The sequence below is a fragment of the Drechmeria coniospora genome, chromosome 02 (genome assembly GCF_001625195.1).
Source record: "Drechmeria coniospora strain ARSEF 6962 chromosome 02, whole genome shotgun sequence".
NCBI lineage: Eukaryota > Fungi > Ascomycota > Sordariomycetes > Hypocreales > Ophiocordycipitaceae > Drechmeria > Drechmeria coniospora.
In genome coordinates this window covers 7,837,364-7,861,503 of record NC_054390.1, presented here as the reverse complement: position 1 = coordinate 7,861,503, position 24,140 = coordinate 7,837,364, and the positions used below count along the sequence as shown (strand labels likewise).

The following is a 24,140-nucleotide window of genomic DNA, read 5'->3' as shown; positions in this document are numbered from 1 at the left end:
TCTAGACTGCTCTTCAAGTACTGTAAGTATTACTTACTTAATTGAACGTGTACACCCTACATGTACTCCCTACAACTAAATACTGTACAAAAGTACCGCCCAGGTACTAGGTAGGTAACATTTAGTGAGTGTTGCTGGAGGTACTTTGTAATTGTGCTTAGATGTATTCATTATTACAGTACAAGTACAGTACTCCGTACTTACGTGCCAATCGACGATTCGGTCAACTCCGATCCGTACCGTAAGTGATGATCTGCGCACTGCGCTGTACCGTACACCTGTAATCCACCGGGGTCCAATGCACGGCGTCGACTTGGAGGTCTGAGGGCCATTCCTTGCATGGGCGCCAAATACTGCCTAGCTACCTTGTGTGGTCAGTTTACCTCGAGTTCCTGCTTCCAGCAAGTGTTTTGGGTTGGCTGGTGTGCACCCGCGGGCAGGCTAATAGTCATGAAACCATACACGGCTCTCTTGACACGGAGTTTTCCGTACGGTGTACTATTACCTGCGACTTGCAAAGCCGCCAAGCGTACTGCTCTGTTCGGCCATCATCCTCTTCCCTTTTGCAATGTCTTGCTGGGCACAATTTCGGACCCTCCTTCCGGCTCCTACATGGTTGAGTCGGCCGTGTTCAACTTGCTGTGCTCCTTGTTCAATGGCATGACGTCACATCTTGACAGGGAGGCACGTTGCCCCTCCATTGACAGTTGCCAGAGGCCAAGTGAGGATAATCAGACGGAAATGCTCCAGCATGGGGAATTGATGGACACGTTCAACACATCATCCAGGACGACAGCGGGAGTGTCCAAGCTCGGAGCATGTGGAGCGTTCGCTGAACGGTACTAGTAGCCGCTAACTGCTAAGCCTTGGTACCAATTTGGTGCAAACAAGAATCTACTAGTCATACATACATACAGTATCCAAGATAGCCGCACAAGCCTTGATGGATGGGAGGGAGCATTAGGGAAAGAGGGGAATCCCGAGGCTGCATGACCGCATTGCAGGCAAGTGCTCGTGTAAGATGAGTAAGCACTCATCCCGGCGAAGCCAAATCTTTTTGCAATGATCCGAGGTCCATTGCAGGGCTCGGCTTTGATTTTGGAGAGTCGGTGACGGCTTCGGTTCTCATGTGGAGAGAGTCAGTGCGTCCCGACAGAGGTGAGGGTGGACCTGCGGTCACGGTCACTAGTGTCCAGTGTCAGGGGCAATTGATTAATGGCCGGCGGTCAAGTTAGCGGGTCGAGGCCTAAAATAGAGCGCTTGAGCTGTATTGGTACCTAGTAGTGCCGTTGGTTTGTAGCACTCAAACGTCAGGCGTTCAACCTGAGTCAATGTCCTGTTCCCCCACTCCGCATACTATTATTAGGTGCTTGAATAGGTGCTGTGCGTATAAAGCATGAGTGTGAGTGAGTGTGAGTGAGTGTGTGCGTGTGAGTGAGTGCATGTGTGTGAGTGCGTGTGAGTGTGTGAGTGCGTGTGAGTGTGTGAGTGCGTGTGAGTGTGTGAGTGTGTGAGTGTGTGAGTGTGTGAGTGTGTGAGTGTGTGAGTGTGTGAGTGTGTGAGTGTGTGAGTGTGTGAGTGTGTGAGTGTGTGTGCGTGTGCGTGTGCGTGAGTGTGTGCGTGTGAGTGAGTGCGAGTGTTTGTGGGCGTGTGCTTGTATGCGTGTGTGTTTTGTGTGCGTGTGCGTGCGTGTGCGAGTGTGTGCGCTTGTACGGAGAATATGCGAATGCAATCAATTGTTTCCGTAGGAACACGGAAGGTTTGCCTCAAGATCGTGCAGATGTAGCATCCGCGGCGCAGGCACCACAAGTACAAGCACATGCAATGCGCTCATACTGATGGCAAGTTGGGTTGTACAAGTAATACAAGCATCATACATGCGTTGCTGCCCTAGGTAGCCGGAGCAGCATGTACAAGTACGTACCGCCTGCTACTGGTACTGATGTGGTATGTACTGTGGGTGCAGAGTACAATGACAATACCAGCGGCACCTTTGTTGAAGGTATCTGCGGCACCCACAACCACCCCGCGTTCGCAGGGCCCACCCACTCACTGGTGCGGCCAGCCTCTGGCGGGCCTTGGGGGGGGCACGTATGAGAATGAGTACTTCGTACTCGCCTACGTACCACCAGTAGTTGAGGCATTGGAAGCAAGTGTCCCGTCCATGCCAGCCTCGCTCTGCACCCACTATTCGAACCCGAGTCGGTGATGGGACCTGAGTAATATTCAAAATCCCACGTTCCCCACTGCGCCGCCTGCGGCGACGAGCATCGATCGGCATGCGTGACTGTGTTGCTCGGGATCCCCTCGACGCTTAACTCCTTCACCACCATCATCCATCATCCCACCGACGCAACCACTTCCAACCTTGACCGGCTTCCGTCGCTCGATCGTCACCTCACCATCCTTTGTCGTCGCCGTCGCTCGAAGGAATATACAAGGTGCCCCCGCCGCGAGATACCCTGAACCCTGCCGGCTGCCCATCTTCGAGCACAAGGGAGTCCGTCCTCTCGCGTCCGCGACGAACGATCCGGGTCGGGGACCGGGACACCGACTGACGACTGCGTCTGCTCCCAGCTTCGTTCGACGTCCATCTCTTGGCGCATCCCAACCCCGCGAGGCGGCCATACGAGGCGCCAGGTCGATGACGTTGCCGGCCGGCCGTCGACATGGAGAACGAGCCGTCGTACGGGAGAGATGAGGGGCGTTCGTCCAGGCGAGGGCGATTCATGGGCCGGCTGTTCGGCACCAAGGACAAGAAGCCGCATGCGTCGGAAAACTCGACGCAGGACTCGCTCGATGCGTTCCTGCACAGCTCGACCGACAAGCTCGACATTACCCACCCGCCGCCGCCGCCTCTTCCGAGGCTCGCCAAGCTCGACACGACGATATCACGATATCCCCAGGCTCTGGCCGTCAACCAGCAGGCCCAGAGCAACCGTCCCCTGGCGCTGGGGAAGCACGAGTCCAAGTCTCCGAAGCGGAGCCCGAGACCGAACAAGAAGGGCTTGGTCGTTCGATTCGCCGACTCGTACCCCGAGATCATCGGCGAGGGCGGTGACGAATCCGAGGTGCCCGTCATCGACATCATGAAAGGAAAAAGGCATTCCAGGCCACCCCAGCCTCTGTCCGAGCGAAGACCGTTGGAGCCTTCGGGCAGGCCGCAAGGCGCACCCGAGCTCGGTCCCGTCGAGTCTGCCGACGATTTCGTCCCAAAGCCATTGGCGCGGTCCCAGACGGGTTACTCGTCCATCTACGAGCCCGAGGAGGAGACGGACGGTGCTCCCCAATCGCGGAGAGATTTGGAAACCATGCTGGTGCCGGGAAAGAGCTTGTCGGCAAGATTCCTCGGCAGGGTGGATGGCCGGGACGATAAAAGAAAGTCCTTCATCGACATTCATCAAGCCCAGATGCGCGCGGCCGAAGGAAAGGCCTTCGCGCAGGCAGCCCGCTCCGCCAACGGCGCACCGAGCCGCCCGTGGAACGAGGCCGATCGACCCTCGGCCGCGTCCATGGTCGACTCGGCCGTTTCGAGAGCACAGTATCCCCCGTCGCCAGATGCACACGGCCGCCGCCAAGCCGCCGCCGCCGCTGCCGAGTACAGTCCTGCCGGCTCCATAGAGTCGACGCCCCCGAACAGTGCGCACCCTCAGCCGAGCCCGCTTCAGCTGAACTTTGACCGCCGACCCTCTCCCGCCGCGCCGGTCCCCGCCGACCTGCTCCCTCTCCCCCATGCTCCTTTCGTTGCGCGCATGGCGTCGGTGAAGCTCAACGATACCGTCGGCGCCAACGAGGCGCTCGCCACCTTTGTCGTGAGGACGAAGCACCTCTTCGAGCTCTTCCGGCTGCACGCCGAATCGGTGAAGCCGTTGCCGACATGCGCGCCCCGGGATTGCGCGCGCGCCGGTCTCTGGTGGTTCATCAGGGGCAGGATGGGCCTGGAATCGGCCATCCGGGACCGACCGGGCTCGCCTCGGTCGCAGATGAGAAACGACCGAGACAAGCAGCAAGCGTACGCGAACCTCGCCAAGGGTTACTGGCTCTGCGAGGAGGCGATACCGGAGATTGCTGCGCAGTCTCGACGTCGGGAGGCGGACCAAGAGATCATGGGAGTGAGGCAGGGCTTGATATCAGCCCTCACGAAGCTCGCCGTGTCCATGAAGAAGAACGGCTTCCTGCCGCCCGAGGAGCCCTTCTTGCCTCAGACGATTGACAAGTCCATCTGGATCGACTATCCGACGCTCAGCCATGATCTCGTCGCCCTCCTCTCCGGCAACTGGGGCTCCACCCTGGCGGCGATGCAGCAGTCGACGTCGACGATGCAGCTTCCCGACGCTCTACCGCTCGCCGACACGTCCGAGTACTTTTGCTACGCGCGCGTCCTGGCCGACGCCTTCCTCACCGAGCAAGGGAGGGACTCGCACCGAATTCTCCTCCCCTGCATCGTATCGGTCATCCGGCCGCGGAAGAAGACGGGCATCGTGTTCGTCGTCGCGAGCCAGGACGGCAGCGTCCAGTTTGCCATTCAGGATAGCAAAAAGGCAGGGCCGAGCTGGGGCGACGTCCATTGGCGCCAGGAAACATGCTCCATGGACGTGCGACTGCCCCGGGGCTTCGTCCTGAGCCTGCAGCCGGGTCAGGCGGACTACAAGACGATAGGCAGCATGTACGAGTTCGGCGCGAAGATGCAGGCCACCCTCGAGCCCCGGGGCGACGAGCAAGTCATGTTTCGGTCCAACCTGCGTTCGTTCCAGTACATCGAGGCCGAGCCCGCCACGGGCGCGTTCCCGAAGGAGCCGGTGCTCGATTGCGAGGTTGCCGTCTTCGAAAAGATACACAAGGAGAACGGCCCGGCGGGACCGCGCAACTGGCATCGCGGCTGTCGCATCGCCGTCGTCACCGGCCCTCGCACGAGGACGGTCAACGGCGTGCACCACACCTTCCTGCCGTCCTTTCCCGTACGCTTCGGCTTGTTCCGGTCCGAGGATGACGCGCCGGCGCTGTCCGTCCGATACCTGAGCGACAGGCAAAAGGGTCGCATGGTTCTGATGTTCGTCAACGAGCAGGAACGCGCCCAGGTCCACGCCCTCCTCACCGGAACGACACTGGACCACGGCGAAAAGACGTTTGCCGACGTTCCCGTCAAGTCGTTTATGATTTCGGAGCGCATCCGAGAGCCCCTGGGCATCTCTCCGTTCAGCCGCATGGGCTGGAAGGCGGCCAAGGTGATCAACGACGAATTCGGCACCGGCGCCACCGGGGGGGATCAGCCGCCGACGGTGCTGTCGGACAAGCTCAAGGTGGTGCTCGAGTATCAGGACGGCGCCGTGGCCGACAGGATCAACGTGGCGCCGGGCGAGCTGAGGATGCGGCTCGAAGTGTCCAACGCCAAGCTGCTGCGCGTCCTCCGACAGCCTCAGCAGGACATGACGGTGTCGGCGTCGGAGGTCAAGGTTCCCAAGGAGATGGCGAGGAACCTGTCGGACGCGCTCCAGCTGCTGATGGCGAAGCAGACGATTCGAACCTACGAGTTCAACAGCCTCCACGACCTTCACAGCTTCCAGGAGGCCCTCACCGGCTTCGAGGTCATCTTCGACTCGCTGGCCGTGACGTTTGGCATCACGCGACGGCGCATGGTGGTGCCCATCCACAAGAAGTGGGAGGCGGGCTACACGCGCATCCAGGTGGTCAGGCTGGAGGACAAGCAGCTGCAGCTGCTCGCCTTCTTCGAAGAGTTCCAGCACGGACACTGCATGAACTTTCTGCTCAAGGGAACCGACGTCTACGAAAGTGTCCACAGGGGGGGCAGGACCGGCATCAAGTTTGTCGACGCCAAGTTTCCGCTGCCTCGTACGCCGGCCGACAAGGACGACGACTCGGACGAGATGGCCTTTGTCTGCCTCGACCTTCCCGATCTACCGGGGGAGCACGATGACATCACCATCATGTTTGAGAATGAAGCTGGTGAGTGGACGCGACCCGTGACGGCTGCCAGACGTCGAGCGAGCCCTGCTAACACGATGCCAGACCGAGACCGATTGAGCGGATGTCTGCCCGCGCCCGTCAAAGGGTCGTCAAGGATGTCATCACGGCTGAGATGAAGCGACTTGTGTGGAACGAGCGGATCTTTTTGTCATCGACAGACGCTGAGGGAGAGCGCGCGGGCAGGAGGCATGAAGCACAAGGCATCAAAGGTGTTCAGGAGAGGGGGGCATGAGGGGGTACGGCAGCATCGGCCATGAACCATCAACGAATAACACGGTGACCGGCCACCATGGCATTGAGGGGCCTGGGACATATGAATGAAAATGAAAGTCATGAGCAACCTCTCCTTTGGTGCATCTCACGTGAGGGCGCCCCATCCTGCCACGCAGCGGGGAAACAACTACTTGCGCCGCAGAGATCGGCATCATGTTTACCCGTAGATGGCGAGCAAGCCGCAACCGAGAGGCTACTAGTACGCAAGTATGTAGATGATGAGTGATGATGAGTGAATGGCTCGAGAAGCGGCAGGTCTCGGCGGCGAGGCACGGCGACGAGATAACGTCATCAATGAACCCAGATGACGCTATCGTGGTGTGGTGGCACCAGGTACGAACCACCAGTGGCAGCGCATAATAGTGGGATGGCCCGCAGACAGCTCGGGCACATTATTACTGTACTAGGTACACAATTCGCCAGGTGGCTATTAAGCACTAGACGTGGTTGGTTGGCAAGTGCCTACTGTACATGTAGTACTAAGGAGTCGCAGTAGTACTGCAAGTAATACTCTGTACTGTACTCCGTGCTTCCTCTGTACTCCGCACGGTTCGTACTGTACCTACAGTGTTGTATCCAGTACATATTACAAGCTACTAGATGTACAAGAACCTGTGAGCACAGGCCAGTACAGTCAGTACATGTAGTTGTACACCTGACAAGCTTGGACATGGCTTCTGTACGGAGTAATTATGACTCTCAGTGGCATGCAGAAAAATATAATATCTACTAGGTACCTAGAACCTACATACTACAGGAGGTACCTACCTAGTACTTGAACTGCCTAGTACCTGGCCTACCTTAGTACCTACAAGTTACAACTACAGTACAGCACTTAATACCGACTACCTACCTACATAGTACTGCACTTATTTGAGTACTCCGTAGGTTCTACGGAGTACTCGCACTCGCACTATTAGTACCTAGTACGTACCTAGTATCTACTTTAAGTACTCCGTACTACATGTACTGTAGGTAAGTAGGTATGTGCCAACAGCACTCCTTAAATACAAGTACAGTGCTGAGCAGACAGCGACAAAATGATCGGCAAATACCATCTTCAACGTGGCTGGCCATTGAGATGGTGCGGCGTCACCCAAGGGACTGGAACAGCTAGCTAGCACCACCAGCCCGTGCCGGGACTTTGCAACACTTGCACGAATATTCCGTACACGGCAATGTATTGACATCATCCATCGCCACCATGGAGCCCACAATTCTCAGTCGCCAGTTTGATGGCACGAACGAATGACGGTGCGAACCAATCCATTCTCTCCTCTTGGATCCGAAAAGGGCAAATGATGGCGGCAAAGCACTTGTTGCCTCAGAAGTCGCGCTGAGGTCACGCACCAGTAGCACCTATTGCCTCACGTGCCTCGACCTTCTTTCCTTTCCCGCAACGGTCGTCGGTGACAGTGTCCCGCAATATCCCTCATTGCTTCTACTGTTGGTCACGAGGCAGCAATCACGAGTCGTCCGCGTACGCATTCGAGGTCTACGCTGACGTTGAGGAGTTCCATCATTGACGAACCGACGATCGAATGGGCTCATCCTCGTTGCATTTTCAACTTGCCACCAGCATAGCGTCATCCAAGCCCCGCATTCCCTACGAGTCACTCACTCGGCGCCTACCTACAGGCACAACGACGTGCCGTACCTGCATGACGGTAGCAGCACGAGCTGGGAATCGGAACACCACGAGTGCGGGCAGATCGTTGCCGTTCAGGCCCTGCCCACCCAAGACGGCGGAAACATCAATACACCTCCTCGCGCGTCTACCTCTCCGCTGACGAGCGACCATCTTGACGGCCAAGTCAGGCCAGAATAGCGGAAACCCGCATCGTTTCGTTTCGTCATCGTCCTTGTCCTCGCCGTGGGAAATTCGAGCGGATTGTACCGCTGCGGAGCGCTGGAGTACACCTGTGGTAGGTGCTGGCCTCCTCTAATGACGGGGGGCATTCTCACACATGCGTACCTGTGCCTGCACTTACTCGTACTTGTGCTGGCAGGCAGACCTATCAGGCCCCTCGTTGGTATGGTTCTCGGCGGCCTAGCGTTGGTGCCTGGACATCGCCGCCATGAGTCGATGACAGGTGAGTAATACCGCCGCCGCCTCCCTAGTACGCAATCAACCCATTACTCGTCCCTCCATCTCCCAACCCCACCACGGCCGCCCGCCTCAGCGCCCGACACGCACCGCACGCGAGCAATTCCACTTCATCCTAGTCGTCGCCGTGAGCAAACGTCCGAGCCGACCAGCTAGTTTGCTTCGCAACGACATGTCGGGCCGCCCTCGCCCTTTCGCGCATCGTTAACCAATCCGTGCCGCTCATTGACATTTATCGTCGGAACCGAATGCAGCCATGTTGACCAACTGGTTCTCCCAACCCGCCGGCAGTGCCCGGTCCTCCATCGACGATGACGGCAGAGTCGGCGAGCATGATGACGATGCCGAAGTCGTCGAGCCCGACGAGGGCAACGGTATGGCACATCCCCCCCCCTCCCTCTCGTCACGCCGGCCATCGTTTCGCAGCCGAGGCAGATGGGGAGTTAACATGCCTTGTCCTCCAAGTCCTCTCGCACCTAATATCCCAGCTACGGCCCGGCGCCGATCTCAGTCGCGTCGTCCTGCCTACCTTTATCCTCGAGCCTCGGAGCATGCTCGAGAGAATAACAAAGTGGGTTGTCACTCCCGGTCGGCTGCCTCGCTCTCCCCGCTCCGGGCCCAGGCTAACCAGCGATTTCCGTTCCCTGCGCAGCTTCATGTGCCACCCGGAGATGCTGCTGAAGATACCCACCATCGATGATCCCACCGAGCGCTTCGTCTCCGTCGTCAAGTTCTACCTCAGCGGTTGGCACATCCGCCCTCCGTGCGTTCCTGATGCCCGCTCCGGTGCGCCCCCCCCCCCAAACCATCTGCTGACGCTTCCTAGCGGCGTCAAGAAACCACTGAACCCCATTCTTGGCGAAGTCTTCACCTGCTACTGGGATCTCGAGCATCAAAAACGGGCATACTACATCTCGGAGCAAACCTCTCACCATCCACCAAAGTCCAGCTACTTCTACATGGCACCTCATCACCACATACGCATCGACGGCACCCTGAAGCCCCGAAGCAGGTTCCTCGGCAACTCGGCCGCCAGCATCATGGAAGGAATCGCCTTTCTCGGCTTCCTAAACAGAGGCGAGGACCCCAACAAGGGAGAGCAATAGTATGCCGTACCCTGCATCCCCGTCCGTGCTTGATCCGTCGGCTCACGGCCAACGCACGCCCCTCCGCAGCATCATCACGCAACCGAACATGTACGCCCGCGGCATCCTGTTTGGAAAGATGAAGTATGAGCTTGGCGACCACAGTTTCGTGCGCTGTCCCGAGCTCGACTTGACGGCCGACGTCGACTTCAAGACCAAAGGCTGGGTCGGCGGCACGTACAACGCCATTGGCGGCGTCATCAAGAAGGAGAGCACGGGCGAGATCCTCTACGAGCTGTCCGGCCTGTGGAGCGACGAGATGTTCATCAGGGATGTGGCGGCAAGTCTCGCGAGCAGGCCCTGCTCCTCGACCTCGCTGACACACGCACCTTAGACCGGCCACAAGGAAATGTTCTTCGACGCGACAAAGTCCACGCCCAGCCCTCCGAGAGTCCGTCCCATCGCCGAGCAAGACGAGCGCGAGTCGCAAAGACTCTGGGAAAAGACCGCACGGGCCGTGAAGGAGCGCAATCACGAAGTGGCGACGGACGAAAAGACCAAGATTGAAGATAGGCAACGGGAAGCGGCGGCGAGCAGAGCGCAAGATGATGTCGAGTGGCATCCGCGCTTGTTCCGGAGAGTCCGGGGCGGCCCCGGAGGGCCAGAGGAGGGCGAGGAAGATCTCGAGTGGGTCATCAACGCCACTGTGTAAGCAGCATCTCGAGAGCCGAGCCCGTGACCGTGTCGCTGACAGTCGTGAGCAGAGACCCGACGGCGACGCCTGAGAGGCAAACCGAGCAAGTCTTGGCGATATACCCGATAATAGATGGCCAGAAGCTCGATGAAAGGAACACGATCCCGCCTCGACAAGCCGCCAAACCCCCAGCGAGAGACGCGAAGCCGAGCGGGGAAGGGACGGACAACCTCATCGACTTTGGCGACGACGACGCACCTCCCGCCCGCGGATCCCTTGAGGTGCCTGCCAAGCAGCCAGCGAAGCAAGCCGACGACATGGATGATCTGCTTTCGTGGACGGGAAACCCCGCCGCGGGGCCTCGCAACGGCTTCGCCGAGGAAGCGAAAAAGGATCTGCCAGAGCCGGTCGTGGAAGAGAAATCACAATCGTGAGGCAGGCGATTTGAGCTTTGACTCGGCTCCCGGAATGGACACTGGTCGGACCACTTTTGGGAAAGGGAGACGTTGGGGTCGGAGCAGGTCTTGGAGCGATGCACCGACACGCTGTGTACACGGTAGCGGCGGGCCAATTGCCGGTTGATCCAACGAGCTCACAGCTTCAAGGCGAGGCACAGGCGGGAATGGAAAAGAACAAAAGGACTACGGGATTGTGGAGACAATAGACAAAGGCCCGGTTGGGTTTGGGAACTTGGAATTGGATTTCTTTTCAGGTATATGAAGGAATCGTTCAAGACACTGCATGCAGAGGTTGCGTCACAAATCAACCATCCCTGAACGCCATAGGTTACTGCCGCCGCAAATCATCTCCTCGGCCCGATACACCGTAGAATGCATTGTCGCACACAAAAATTTGCTTCTCAAGAGGGGCTCGCCCATGCTCATCTGCGTCGCGCGGGCTCGGGTGTCGGTGACCTGCTGACGCTCCTCTCGTCGCGGCCTCGCAGCTTCAGCCACTTCTTTGTGCTGAGAACGAGGTCCCTGTCGAGCTCTTCGCTAGGGTTTTTGCGATGAATAAAGTTGCAGAAGCCGCCGCGGACGCAGCCCTCGCCCGAGTTTAGACGGCAGCAGGCCTCGCGGAAGTCCGTGACGGGGCTGAGTTCGCAGTATATGGGACGGCCGGCGTACCAGCGACTGTTTAGGGTGTCGCACGCCTGTTGGGCGGATTCTTCGTACTTGAAGCGTGCGTACACGTTTCCCACGAGATCTGTACTCGGTGAATTAGCATCGCACAAGCACACGCTCGGCTTGCGCCACCGGCGACGCGACGGGTGAATACGCACGATCATTATTGTTGTCGCACACGACGAGCTCCTCCAGCTCTCCGTACTTGCAGAGCTCGCACCATATATCCTCGTAGAAGGCATCGAAGTGGTTCTGCAACTGCGATGGGTTCATGCGGTTATTGGGATCGAACGATGGGTTCTGGTAGAGATTCGGCATCAAGATCGTCTGGCTGTACGAGGGCTTGACGTGCTTGCGGGAGCAGCGGTCGCCGTGCCGGCAGGCGCCGATTTTCTGTCCGAGACGGTCAGCCCTGCACACGTCCCGCGTAGAAAGAGTGCAGTTTGGGGCGGGCCGAGGAGGAGCGAGGAAACTTACAAAGTAGAAGGAGCAGTTGACCTTGTCAAGCTCTGTGCCGAAGATGGAAGCGAGAAAGTTGGCCATGGCTAAGGATGAGAGGAAGCGAGGGTTCGGAGGAGAGGAGGATGAGGGAGGATGTCGTTGGTGTGGATGCGAGCGTTGACGTTGAAATGCTCCTCGAACAAGTACATTTGCATCAGAAGTGCTAGCCTCGCTCCGCTGTGGTGAGGCTGAGTCACGTGGTAGTTGATTTGTCAGAGGGCGACGACTCTCCGAGGACAAAACTGATGGCCGCCAAGCTCGCGCTATGACCACTGCGAGAATCTACTGGATTCCCCGTTTCCCCGTACATGTACAGAACCGTAAACGCACAATTTCTACTCCGGATATGGTACTATCCCACTGAGAGAGTTCTTGACGGTTTGGCTAGTATTATTTGAATTCCCCGACTCTATCTTGCGTAAAAATATTTGTTGACATGACGCACATCGGCATTCATGTACTTGCAGTTGCCGTGCAACGCTCGCCGCTGGTCGATGTTGTACAGTACATGTACGGACATGCTACTCCGTATGCTGTACGGATAATTACATGCCCGCATATGTACTTAGGTACACGGTAAAGTACTAGGAGTGGCTGCAAGTATTATTATACTAAGCTGTACGACGTACATGTACTGTGCACCTTGAAGAACCTAAGAATGAGCAAGTACTTACATGTACACTGTGCGGAGTACGGAGTGCTGAGCCAACCAATAGTACCTATCAAGGTGTAGAATAGAAACCAAGTGGCAGACAACCCACCTACTATGTATGCTTCCTTGTACTGGTACAAGTCGGTAATTTCGAACCTACTGCTCTGTTCCCCGTACTACATGGACTGTATGCCGTAATCTGTATCTACCAAACACATGACGGCATTCCTGGAGAAAGATGCACGAACTAGGAATTATCACTTGCATCCCGTAAGTGTACATGTACCCAAAGAGACGAGAGAAACTAACATGCTGTGTTGTTGACTTTTGGGGGAGAATGAGGTGAGGGCCTCCTCATCAACACTTGTAAGTACAATACTTACCAGTGCGGAGTGCTGTACTTGCAAGTACATGTACGCGAAAGCGCTCTCCGTACTCCGTACTGTTAGTAAACAGTTGTGCGCAGAACAGCACTCCGTACTGTACATGTGCGGAGTGCTTACCTGTGCATGTACTGTACATGGAGGCGTATGAGTTACTGCTCCAGGTACTTACCGTAAGTACTCACTCCGTACTCAAGTAAGTACCTACCCAAGTGTACCCTATTCCTTGACAGCCTGGTAACCGGATGTCAAGGTTCCGACAGACTGTTAGGGTAGCGATCATAAGAAGCACCTTCGTTCTAGTCAGTGAGGTGTAATGCGAACACAATAAGTGTACGAAAATTACACTAGACAATGTATAGTGTTTGATACAAGATAAATTCTAACCAAACGAGTCTATTAAAGTACAGGAGGCTAGTAATGTAAGGCTAGACGCAAGGGTAAAGCTCGGCTAGGCCGAGAGGCGGGGCAGACCTAAGAGAGTGGAGTCTGCCCTAATGTAACGGATGCTCTAAGCGTCCTAAGGGGGTTCTGCTTCTTAGGTAGGTATAACGCAGAACAGTATTTCAAGCAAGAGTCCGTCAAGAAGCTTTGCACTTCTCAATTTCAAGGTAATTGCTTAGATTGATCAATGAAGAATTGAACTAGCTAGTGGTAACGACTGTCCTATATATACTTGTTCATTCCTTTATTATATTGGAGCATTTGGATCGCCTTGCTCACCTTGCTCTCTTTGCTTAGTGGTGATTATGGTGATCACACAGAGCGTGGATCGCCTTGCTGACCTTGCTCACCTTGCTGACCTTGCTCACCTTGCTTAGTGGTGATCATAGTGATCACACAGAGCGTGGTAATCCAGTGGTCCTTGCTTACCTTATCCTAGACTTCCTGGTATGGATATAGTAAGCACGCAGAGGGTACGCATGTGATAGGGTCCGCCTTCATGCATAGCATAGTTACCCCGCGTCTTACGGGCTTGTTAAGTAGGAGCTATGGTTGGTTCGTAACACCTAACAACCGGGCGGCTACAAAAGGCACAGGATCGTTGAAGGCTTGGAGGAAGGCGAAGCTTTAGTCTTGAATATAACCACTCGATTGAACGAGGCGTGCTTGCTTGCCTGACTGTCTTCCAACAGACCCGTCCATTACAGGTAAATACAAAGGACGTATTTTGTCCAAATAACTATCTCAAAATACTCCAATATATAAGAGAATTAGGTATAACTGTTATGGTATCGGGCTAAGCCCGATCGTATGACATAAGACGAAGGGAGACAACGGACCCTCCTAAGGGGTGCACACAGAAAAGGAAGCCCTAACGGACAAGCAGCCCTTCTTCCTTCAAGTCTTTTAATTAACTTTATTAAGATTCCTAGAGCAGCTGCCTAGTGACTCCGTATCATTTAAAAGACTTCACTTACACCTGTCGAGAAGGAGGCAAGGCCTAGCTACTGTAAGTAAGAATGGAAAGCGGAAAGCCTAAGGAAATTAACTTCCAGCAAGTTATGGAAGACTATATAACGAAAGTCCATACGGAGGCAGAAAGATAGAGATCACATAATAGGGCACGTGACTAGGGAGGAGCTAGGCAGTGTATAAGTGGGATGAGGGCACTCCGGAGAGGAGGGCTCTCCAGAGATCAACAGAGTCATCGCCTTCGTCTTTATTGCTACCTGACCGTAACCTGTCAGCTAGCTACTAGACCTCTTCACTCTGCACTCTTGTGCTATATTATTGACACATACTCTGTTGATCTTGCATCACTTGAATGACCTTGGCTAGTGGCATCGGGAGCCGCTCCACTTTTAGACGCGCATTTTGGCCCCTTCCGCTCGGAGCCTATCGGTTTCTTCCTTTGCCTCGGCGATGATTCTCAAGCCAATCTTCTCGTCGCTATTGTGGGCGAGCGCAGGATATCCAATGCCGGCTTCTTGACGGTCGAATGCGGAATTGTAGTTTGGATTCCGCTTAATCCTTCTCTTGGCGTCCCCAATCTGGTATGCACCAACGATGCGTTCTGCTGGAATCCTCTCCAGTGCCGCAAACTCTTGCTGCGCTCTATATCCAAGTCTGGGGTAACCGTCCGGGCCGAGGGATTGAAAAACGTTGACGAAGGATTTGTCGGGCTTGATGACATAAATCCAGTGCTTTTCGCCCTTTCGGTTAGCCTTTGGGGTCGGGGGGTACATGCTGATCGGATAATCCTGCGGTCGATTGGTTCCCTTGAAGGCGGCAAATTCTCTCATTCTCGCCATGTCCACACGGCCAAAGAAACGATAAGGGCCGCCGATTCGTTCCTTATTCCCTTCCAGCAAGCCGAATTTCTCCGCGATTTCCGGAAGTCTGGTTGTCGAAATATAATTCGTTTTGTCGAGGTTATCCCCCCCATAGACGTGGCGAGAGATGTCGTATCCTTCCGACGAAAGTTTTCTGTCTTCCCAAAGCGAGAAGCCATTTTTGAAAATTTCGTCCGGCTGACGTCTATCGAAACGATAGACGAGCTTGGGCGGCGGGTTTGGGCTGCCATGCATATGTTCCGATATTTTCCATTCGCGCATCTCCTTGGTTTCGGGCAGAGCAAAGTGACCCGGTTGGGCAGGAATGGCGCCGGGGGGCAACGGCATGGCACGGCCTGCTTGAAGCCATTGCTGGTAGAAGAAGGCAATAAGGATGGGGCTTTTCAAGTGGACGAGCATCCTGGTGAAGGGTGGATTGGGACGCGATGTCGATTTGATCACCTGGAAGGATCTCGCTGGGTCCGGAAAGAAACGTGAGCAGAATCTACCGAATATCAAGTCGGATCGAGGGAGAATGAAGCGTTTATATTGGCAAACCTGTCCCTTAATACGAGTCATCGTATCGCACCGTTCCAATGAGCGGGGTTGGATCTATTTTAGTCATGGCTGCCGTGATGGACGTTGGTCCATTCACCAAGCAGCATCCGGGCTGCCCGTGTACGCGTCGGGAGGTATGTGCGGCGTCGCCGATAGCTCACCCGCAAGCAAGGAACATTGCCTCGCCGCCCAGTTAGTGAGAAGAGGGGGGCGCGAAACTCGAATTTGAAAAGTAGAAAACCTTGGCGTTTTGCTCGATCAAGTCATGCTCGTGTACTGCTTTTACATGCGACACAGCGGCTTATCGTTTTTTATGCCAGTTCTCACTTTGAGATGTGCATAAGCACGTGTAGATATACTAGTCTTGCGTAACATTTATGTTGGGCCGGGCCCGGGAAAGCTTGGTTCACAGAGTTAACAAGGGTACCTGTGCCTTGATTATCATAGATGCTTCCTTCGTAGTAGATGGAAGCCACCGAATCGTTTATAGGGTCCTCTGTTTGGAACACGGATGTCAAATTACAGTCTCCATGCCCGTTTCCAATCACATGCCGAGTTATTCCAGTCGTGTTCCAGCTGTGCAAGGGCGAATACATCTACAAAGTTCGGATCTCTCCAGCATTGTCGTACTCTTGCTCCAGTTCTTCCGGCCTAATTCTAGTTCCGAAGTCCAAGGATTGTGGTGCATCAAGTTGAAGTGGCCTGGCTACGAGTAAGTCGTGTCGGATGCCCCCTTATACACTCCTCTAGGCGCCCCCTTGGTAGAGAATGTATTTCTTTTAGCAAATTGTCGTCAGCTGATAAACATCACCATACTGCATGTGCGTCTTAGTGTAGATAAATTATTGCATTGACGCTCCAATACGAGTTTCTCGTGTGCTTTATTGGTGAGAGATTTCATCATCGTTTTAAACACGCGAATATGCAACGCCGTACAAAAGCATTTTTTGATCTGTGTCCAAAATTGATAACTTTAGGGGCCGCCTAAGTGGTAATTTCTTCATTACTGAGGGGATTGGGGTGTATACACTGTTATTTGGCATCCCGATACTGTGGAAATAATAATAGCACATATGCACTCATAACCATGGGCCATCAAAGCGCTTGTGACAGGTCCATCCTACGCTTGGTCATATTGGTCACACCTCTGTGACGCCTATTGCTCACCTACTCTCTCGCATTCATTCTCCACTGTTATATAATTAGAAGACGCACTACTCCGCAAGTTTCAGGATCATCCAACGCAAAATTCTTGCTTCGAATGGAGCCACACAGCACTCCACCTCGTGTCGTACATGCTGGGCAACCCGTCATAGTTCGTGCATAAATACGAGGGGAAATATCTCATGATCAACAAAGTACTACTCCGTACGGAGTACATCAAAGAATAACTCAGCCACTCGCGTGAGAATTTTAGTGCCCGCCCTCTCCAACCAGACCAAAGAATCGCGGCAAAGCGAATGATCCTATGATCCTAGCACGACCTTTGGTCGTGTACTACTATGCCTACTACTTAGCGCTGCGTTCAAAAAATTCAGAATTTGTCTGCGCATTTTGAATGGATCGTTTGCAAGCTCAAGCGCATATTAAGAGAGCCTATCTAAAACAGTCAAAGCGGTTACGCCCTCGATACAGCTCTCGCTTATCGGCTTGCTGTCCTTTTTTGTCTTCTTGCCGTATATGGGCAGGAATCGGGTCCTGTAAAGGCGATCGTCTGGTACGGGAATTAGCTTCTAGACGCGTTGGATGACCACCGAGGAGGAGAAATGGGGCACACTGAATACAAACGTACCGATGAAATGCTCCTCGACATCCTTGTTGGACTTTGCATCGAGTATATCCTCGATGGGACGCAGGAATTCAGTCCGTTCGCCCTCCTACAGCTGATTGGTAAGACGGTTGGAGACTTTGTATATATTTTCGCTAATATACTATCGACTGCCGTCCTGGTTTTCCTCGTACGTCTTGTTCTATATAAGGGCACCTTCGACTATCTTTACCCAGCGGTAAGGGTCGATAGTAAAGATTATAACGTACGAGTGAGCAATGATACTCAGAAGCTGCTGCCGTGTGCGCCTGGCATTCAACTTGGTCTGGATGCTCTTGTGGATATCGGTAAAGTTCCTGTGCAATTCCAATGGGCCAGCCAAATTTAATAGGAAGGGTAAGGGGAGGCATTGGAATGGATCTATCGGGGACATGGTTCGGAGGTGGTAGCGGGATAGGGTGTACAGGAGTGGCAGGAGTGGCAGGGCGTGCGTACCAACCCATTTTTCAATCTTTCCGGATTCCTTGTTCCGGACAGCCAGCGTACGTCCGAGTAACTATCGCCACTCGCCGTTACTGCTACAGTACCAATACTCCATCTATTACGGCTAGCCCGTCTTCAGCAAGTAGCCCTATCGGGCAAACGCCTCGGGTCCGTTATCTAAATAGAAGGGTATCTTCTAGTTTTCGCTAAGGTACTCTTCGGGCGTTAGGCCCGTATACGTATACTATCGGGTATTAAAGAAATCGTAGACCCCCTCAGGCGTTACCATCCATACCAAATAGGGCATCGTACTACAAATAAGCTTAAAGCGTTTGTTATTGCGCTCTTTGATAACAGTTATCTCCTCCGTTATGGTAGTAATACCGCGTCCGGTAATAACGCCGGCGAGAACCTGGCCCGTTGCGTTGTTGCGGATAGCCTTGTCGAAGGCGTTGAAGACACCTTGTTGCCGTCTCGGTTGTACAGAACGACGCAGATACTCGAAAAGGGACGCTTAGTCCCGAGAAGAATAGATATAAGGTACTTATCGACGTATAACTTGCGGGAGAAATCTTCGGACAATAAGCGCCAGTTCTTAATGAGCTTAAAGCCGTAGTGGGCCGTCGAGATCTATATCTACGGGAAGCAGCATCTTCGCGGCCTTGTTGGGAAAGGTAACGCTACCGACCTTGCAGGCGACGAGGATAGGCATCCGCGTACTGTGGAGGAATTACATCCTTCATCAAGATTATCTTCTGCAAGAGGGAGGGAGCGCTCGAGTAGGATGCGGCGGCCGGGGGACCCATCGGGGGGAAGGGACTCGACGATATAGTTACGGCGCTCGGACCATAGAAGCAAGGCGAGCTGGATTCCAGGCTCGAGGAACCCGAGGAAGGGTTCGAGTGCGGGATGGATTTCCGGTCGACGGCCTCGAGCTTGTTTGGCCTCGCCACATACTTTCGCGCCCTTACCGACGGCGGCGGTGGAGAGGACTTAGTGTTGGTAAAGGTTAAGGTAAAGAATATCTGGCGGTCTTCTACCTCCCAAATGGTAATGATCATCCTTGCAAAGGCCTAGTACTTGGGTTCCTTGGCCTTATACCTGCTGTCAAACGTCGCTTTCCCTATATCCTTGTGGCTGATGACGACGTCGACGACGACGTCTTGCTTGGTCCGACTGGGCGAGGGGCCCTCGGAACCGTCGGTGGTCAAGGATGCCATGGTGGGGTAGTGTCGCCGTTATTGTCTTCGCCGCCTGCCCGTCGCATCCTCTCCCCGCGCGACGGCGGTCGGAGGGTAAAGTCTTAGAGGAGCGAGTCGAGGAAGGTCTCCCACGATATCCAGACCGGGCGGCCCTCCTGCAGCATGTCGATTCCCACCTACCAGAGTTTGTTCGCGGAGGTGGTCGATAATGGCGGCCGCGTTATCGTGGTCAAGATCGTCGGCAATGATGCCCAGCATCCTACCCATTGCTTCGTTGGCGAGAACGACGGTCTCGAGGCTGTTCAGCACCAATACCGGCATAGGCAGGTACCGCAGTGCGGAAAAGGCAAGCTGGCCGGGAGAGATGGTGGGCATGGGGAGCCGAAGTGAAGCCTGCGACGGCGAGCGAGCCGGGCCGGTGGCGAAATCCTGGAGGAAGGAGAAATACGGATGGAAAATACAAAAATGGAAGCAGTCATGGATTGGCCAATGCAAAAAAAAAACCTCAGAGATCTATTATAGCACATTCGTGAAAACAGGGCTGACACTGCCGCGCCCTACTGTGACTGCTACGAAGCCGGTTCTGGTCTCGGCATTTTTGGTTCGAGGGCTCGAAATTGAAATCGGTCGAAGCTGTACTACATACTGTGAAGAAACAATGCCGCACAGGAATTTCTCCAGTAATAACCCCCTCACTGCCGTATGGTGTCGACAATTATAATTGAGACAAAAATCAGTGCTGTGCGCCGATAGTTTACACGGCAACAACTTCGTCCTGCATGAGAGACTAGCAAGACACCATATAATAGCCACAGCCTTATCAGCCCTCGAGAGAGCACCTAATATTAATGCAGATAAACTAGGATCTGGGGAAGCTTGTAGACACGGAGAGTACGTCTCGAAGACTTTCAGCATCCTCCATGAGGAATTTGTTTTCGACATTGATGCGACCACTAGGTATAGAAGTGATGCATATCGATACCAAGTTTGGGTTTTGCACCGAAACTTGTTGCGGGTAGTAGCAATTACACCATCTCACCCGGCCATAGGTACAGCTTGTATCTATGCACGAGTCGGCGGTCTGATATGGTACATGGCGAATAGCGTGTACCGAGAAAGGTAGGAAACACGCCGAGTAACATTAGCCGCATCGACGGTAAGCATGTGCACGCGGTTCCGACATTTACCTCAATTACTAACCGCAAGGCCGTGGTCTTTGGTCCCATGTCGGATTGTCCGTAGTTGGCCAAACACACCGGCTGCAACCGGAGTATTGACACCACAGTAACACTAGAAACGCACATTTATAGCTGTCTGGAAACCATGGATAAGAGGGCCGTGGGAGCTTGAAACGCAGCGCAGGCCGTGGAGCAACTCTTCGAGCAAGCCATGGAAACGACGGCAGCAAAACGGCAAAGACGAGCAGACGAAGCAGAGCAGCAGACACGAACGAGCCACGATATTCGACCAAGACTTCGGTGCAGATGCTTGCCGTCACCTCGTTTTCCACACAGTTCCTCGTCGAGTGCAATACGACACCGATGGGCCAAGGCAACAGTTCTGCGCCTCCCGTTGATATATGCCCGCTTTTTCGCCCATAAGCAAAGCGCATATACCAAATCTTTACCCCCACCCCCCGCGCGCGCCTAGGATCCTCCTTCATTTAATCGAGGAATTCGCTCGAGTATCTCCACCTCAATTCCAAGGCCCGTGGCGTCGACGGCTTCTGACTTGCCAGGCGCTTGCTTCTTCCTCCTCACCCCAGCCTTTGCCTTGTCCGTTATCGGTATCTTTATGACGAGTTGTATCCTCAGCAGCTTGCCCGACTGAAATACGGGGTGGGTCAGCTGGCAGGCCCCGTTGTCCGTGTAGTCAATCGCGTAGATACCCTCCTGGGGCCACCAGACACCAGCCTTGAGCCGAGAGGGAATTACCTTGCCTGCTGGCGACCCGTTCCTCGTCATCTTGTAGAATCTTTCGCCCACCTTGCTCCAGTGCGATAGTTGTCCGTGGACCGAGGGAAGCGAAAGATTGCTGTGTAGATATTGATGCGCTTGTACGTCGAACGCTTTCCAGTACTCCGACTCTACGCGATAGGCGTCAATGCCGCTGTAACCATCAAGAACTGTCTTGTAGCAAACCGGGTCGACGAGAGGTATGCTCGGGCAGGTGCCGTGATATTTTGCGGCAAAGGTCCAAGTTTGGGTAATGCATCTGAAGCCGCCTCTGCAAACGAATTGTTTGGAAACTCGCAACGTTTTCTCTTGCGAATGCGTCTTATCCTCTTTCTGTTCATATACTTCCGTCGTACCGTGAGAGAAGGAGACCGAGTTGAAGACGGGTGTGGCGCCCGGGAAACCAAAACCGACTGTTCCGTCCAAGCCAAACGTCTTGGAATTCTCTGTTCTCCAGCCGAAGGAGGAAGTTTCGACCCGCGCCGTGGACGATTCGATGTGGATAGTAATGTTCGAGTCGTCGTCGTAGTTGGCCGTGTTGTCGTCTTCCGTCGGCACAATCTCGATGTCGAAACCGTCGCTTGCGACCAGCATTTTTCGGCGTTTGTAAAAGCACTTCCGATCGAAGCGATTTCGAAACAACGATCCATCGCCGTTAAACCATTCATGCAGACCAAACACGCTGTCCACATACGGTTCGGGCGTGCCTGTGAAGCGCCTTCGGACCTCCTCAATCTCTCCCTTGGCCGCGGTGGTATGGCGAATGACGTCGACAAGATTCAAATCACCGGTCCACCTCATCAAGTTACCCTGCGCGCCCGCAAAGAACAAGAAATATAGAGAGGCCATTTTCCCAAGCATCATCATCGTCGTCATCATCATCATCATTATCACTCTCCTCCTCCAGGCGTGATTTTGGCGCTGTCAAGTAGAGGATAGGAATGGGTAGGAGGATACGACCAGTGGAGACAACTTTTCACACCGAGCCCTTGTTGGTAAACGAGAACGATGATCCATGGACGGAATCCCTCGATCCTATATACTTGGATACATGATCTGCACCTGAAAAGACTCATTCATCCTCTTTATGCGGTACTTGGTGCAGAGCTTGCCAAGGTGCCACTAATTCAGCCCATCGACGACATCATCATCACAGAACTGCAGGATATACGATTGGAGTGGAGAGGGCGGGTGGTCCATCTGCCCCGCCGCCATATCTCGTACTGGAAGTAATACGATACTTATGCATCGAGAATGGTCCATTGCTGTCACAAGAAGAGGGCCAAACAAGCAAACCAAAACGGCTCCGTATGGCGATCCTGGATGGAATTGACCAGTTGTCCGTTGAGCAAGTCTCTACTTTGTGCTCGATCTTCCCTGCCCCGTCATGACTTTATATCGCATACATAGCATGCTGCAATTACGTCGTATTACATGACTAGACTAGGACGCCGTGATCTGATTGCAATGGGGAACGATTGTACGCCAGCCATCGTCGTTTGCTGCTTTGGTTTGTTTGCACCCCTGTTCGTGCACTGTGCGGATGGAAGCGGCGGGTGTGTATGAAGTTGGCCACCAGACATTGGTAAGCCGTAGACGCTCTCCAACATGATCCGCTCGCGGTGCCCGGAAAGAAGACAGACGCGACGAGATCATTCATCATCGTGCCCAATAACAGAATGGGCTTGGGGTTGTTGTGCGTGCCAACGCGAACGACAATAGATACCCTACCACCTGCGGCGACCGCTGCTCGAACACTTGCCAAACCCCCCCTGTTGGCCGCTCGCTGGCAGGGACACGCCCTGCGGGCAATGTTGAAGCGCTGCTGCTGCTGGGGCCGCCGATGGCTATCCTTGTGGCATGACCTTGCGAAAGCTTGCTTTCCTCGGCCGACGCCGGTCTTGGCAACATGTCCGATCGCGGACCTGATCTCAACCTCGTGGAGCAGCGCATGAGCAACTCGTATTCGGGCGTGAAACACCCAAACGATTGCACGATATTCAGATCCTTATTGCAAAGGTACACGCGCCCGGCCAAGTTGATCGGACTGCTAGGCGGCTATTGGAATATCAAGTCCATCGACTTAAGCCTCAGAAGAAGCAAAAAGTAGCTCAAGGTCTCAATGAGCGCGTTGCACAGATTGGTACAATTGTTGAGACTCGAGGTAGACTTCGTCAGGTACTAGATCCGGCCCCAGCAGCCGCCTTGACTTCTAGCTTTGACTTTAAAGGCCTCTGCTTTGAATGGCAGCTTAAATAGATACGCTAGTTAATTTTTTAATATTACAGCCTTGAAAATGCTTTTTTTTGGGCTTTAAAGTTAGCCGCCTTGTCGTCAATTAGGGTGCCCATCTTGGGGGGGGGGGGGAGGCTGACTTAGCAACGAGCCCATTGATCAATGCAACACCTATTTCGCTCTCCTATCCTCATGCTCCGTTTCAGCACAGCATGAAGGCGGAGGAAATCTAGTCGTGATGAGTAATCGAACGAAATATATGATATAATGGGCTTATGGATCGATCGATCGAGGGATGCCAAGCGGTTATCATGGCGACCGGTTATTCATTACGAATACGAGGAATCTGCCTCTTCAAGGTGACAGGCTTCTGAGATCCTTGCCGCATCATTTCCAACCAACCCATCATCGTGGGATCTACCCGCGAACACGAGACGCCCTCACTCGCCGCTCCGCCCTTGGAATTTATTGATGCATGCGCGAGTTGGGTCTACACGTAGTTACGGATTCTATTGACAGGCACGCTTGTGTTCTATGGCTCCTGCATCTTTTGTATTACGTAGGTTATTACGAGGCAGCAGTTTGCATCTCGTGTACAGCGGGGTGGCAAAAATGTCGATTCAGTTTGTAGGAGTATCGCTCGAAAAACTGAATCGTCACTTTTGTCGAGTGACATACCGTACTGAAGTATATCGTAGGTTTTTGCGGGGTAGAGATCGGAAATGAGCCTGCTGAGTGACATACCGTACTGAAGTATATCGTAGGTTTTTGCGGGGTAGAGATCGGAAATGAGCCTGCTCTCAGGAGACACCATAGGAGTCACCTGACTAAGCTCCCGAATATCGCCAGCCGGGGCTCA

The 24,140-nt window shown here is 54.1% G+C and overlaps 7 protein-coding genes across 7 annotated transcripts; 2 read left to right on the top strand and 5 right to left on the bottom strand.

The window, feature by feature from the left end:
* Window positions 1-2,669: 2,669 nt before the first annotated feature.
* Window positions 2,670-6,042, top strand: DCS_05279 (uncharacterized protein; the record flags this gene model as incomplete). The annotated part of the gene is made up of 2 exons (XM_040802585.1): window positions 2,670-5,964; window positions 5,996-6,042. 2 exons carry the CDS (start codon window positions 2,670-2,672, stop codon window positions 6,040-6,042), a joined length of 3,342 nt encoding a protein of 1,113 aa, XP_040657618.1.
* Window positions 6,043-8,621: 2,579 nt separating this feature from the next.
* Window positions 8,622-10,578, top strand: DCS_05278 (putative oxysterol-binding protein; the record flags this gene model as incomplete). The annotated part of the gene is made up of 6 exons (XM_040802584.1): window positions 8,622-8,739; window positions 8,792-9,128; window positions 9,192-9,470; window positions 9,541-9,784; window positions 9,845-10,158; window positions 10,215-10,578. 6 exons carry the CDS (start codon window positions 8,622-8,624, stop codon window positions 10,576-10,578), a joined length of 1,656 nt encoding a protein of 551 aa, XP_040657617.1.
* Window positions 10,579-11,024: 446 nt separating this feature from the next.
* DCS_05277 (splicing factor U2AF 23 kDa subunit) lies at window positions 11,025-11,811 on the bottom strand (the record flags this gene model as incomplete). The annotated part of the gene is made up of 3 exons (XM_040802583.1): window positions 11,025-11,350; window positions 11,427-11,661; window positions 11,746-11,811. 3 exons carry the CDS (start codon window positions 11,809-11,811, stop codon window positions 11,025-11,027), a joined length of 627 nt encoding a protein of 208 aa, XP_040657616.1.
* Window positions 11,812-14,609: 2,798 nt separating this feature from the next.
* DCS_05276 (uncharacterized protein) lies at window positions 14,610-15,500 on the bottom strand (the record flags this gene model as incomplete). The annotated part of the gene is made up of 1 exon (XM_040802582.1): window positions 14,610-15,500. One exon carries the CDS (start codon window positions 15,498-15,500, stop codon window positions 14,610-14,612), a length of 891 nt encoding a protein of 296 aa, XP_040657615.1.
* Window positions 15,501-18,962: 3,462 nt separating this feature from the next.
* Window positions 18,963-19,466, bottom strand: DCS_05275 (uncharacterized protein; the record flags this gene model as incomplete). The annotated part of the gene is made up of 2 exons (XM_040802581.1): window positions 18,963-19,079; window positions 19,272-19,466. 2 exons carry the CDS (start codon window positions 19,464-19,466, stop codon window positions 18,963-18,965), a joined length of 312 nt encoding a protein of 103 aa, XP_040657614.1.
* Window positions 19,467-20,737: 1,271 nt separating this feature from the next.
* On the bottom strand, window positions 20,738-21,895 carry DCS_05274 (uncharacterized protein; the record flags this gene model as incomplete). Its single annotated transcript, XM_040802580.1, has 1 exon — window positions 20,738-21,895. The coding sequence occupies one exon, from the start codon at window positions 21,893-21,895 to the stop codon at window positions 20,738-20,740; it is 1,158 nt and encodes a 385-aa protein (XP_040657613.1).
* A 273-nt stretch (window positions 21,896-22,168) lies between these two features.
* Window positions 22,169-22,999, bottom strand: DCS_05273 (uncharacterized protein; the record flags this gene model as incomplete). The annotated part of the gene is made up of 2 exons (XM_040802579.1): window positions 22,169-22,402; window positions 22,778-22,999. The coding sequence occupies 2 exons, from the start codon at window positions 22,997-22,999 to the stop codon at window positions 22,169-22,171; spliced, it is 456 nt and encodes a 151-aa protein (XP_040657612.1).
* Between the last annotated feature and the right edge of the window lie 1,141 nt (window positions 23,000-24,140).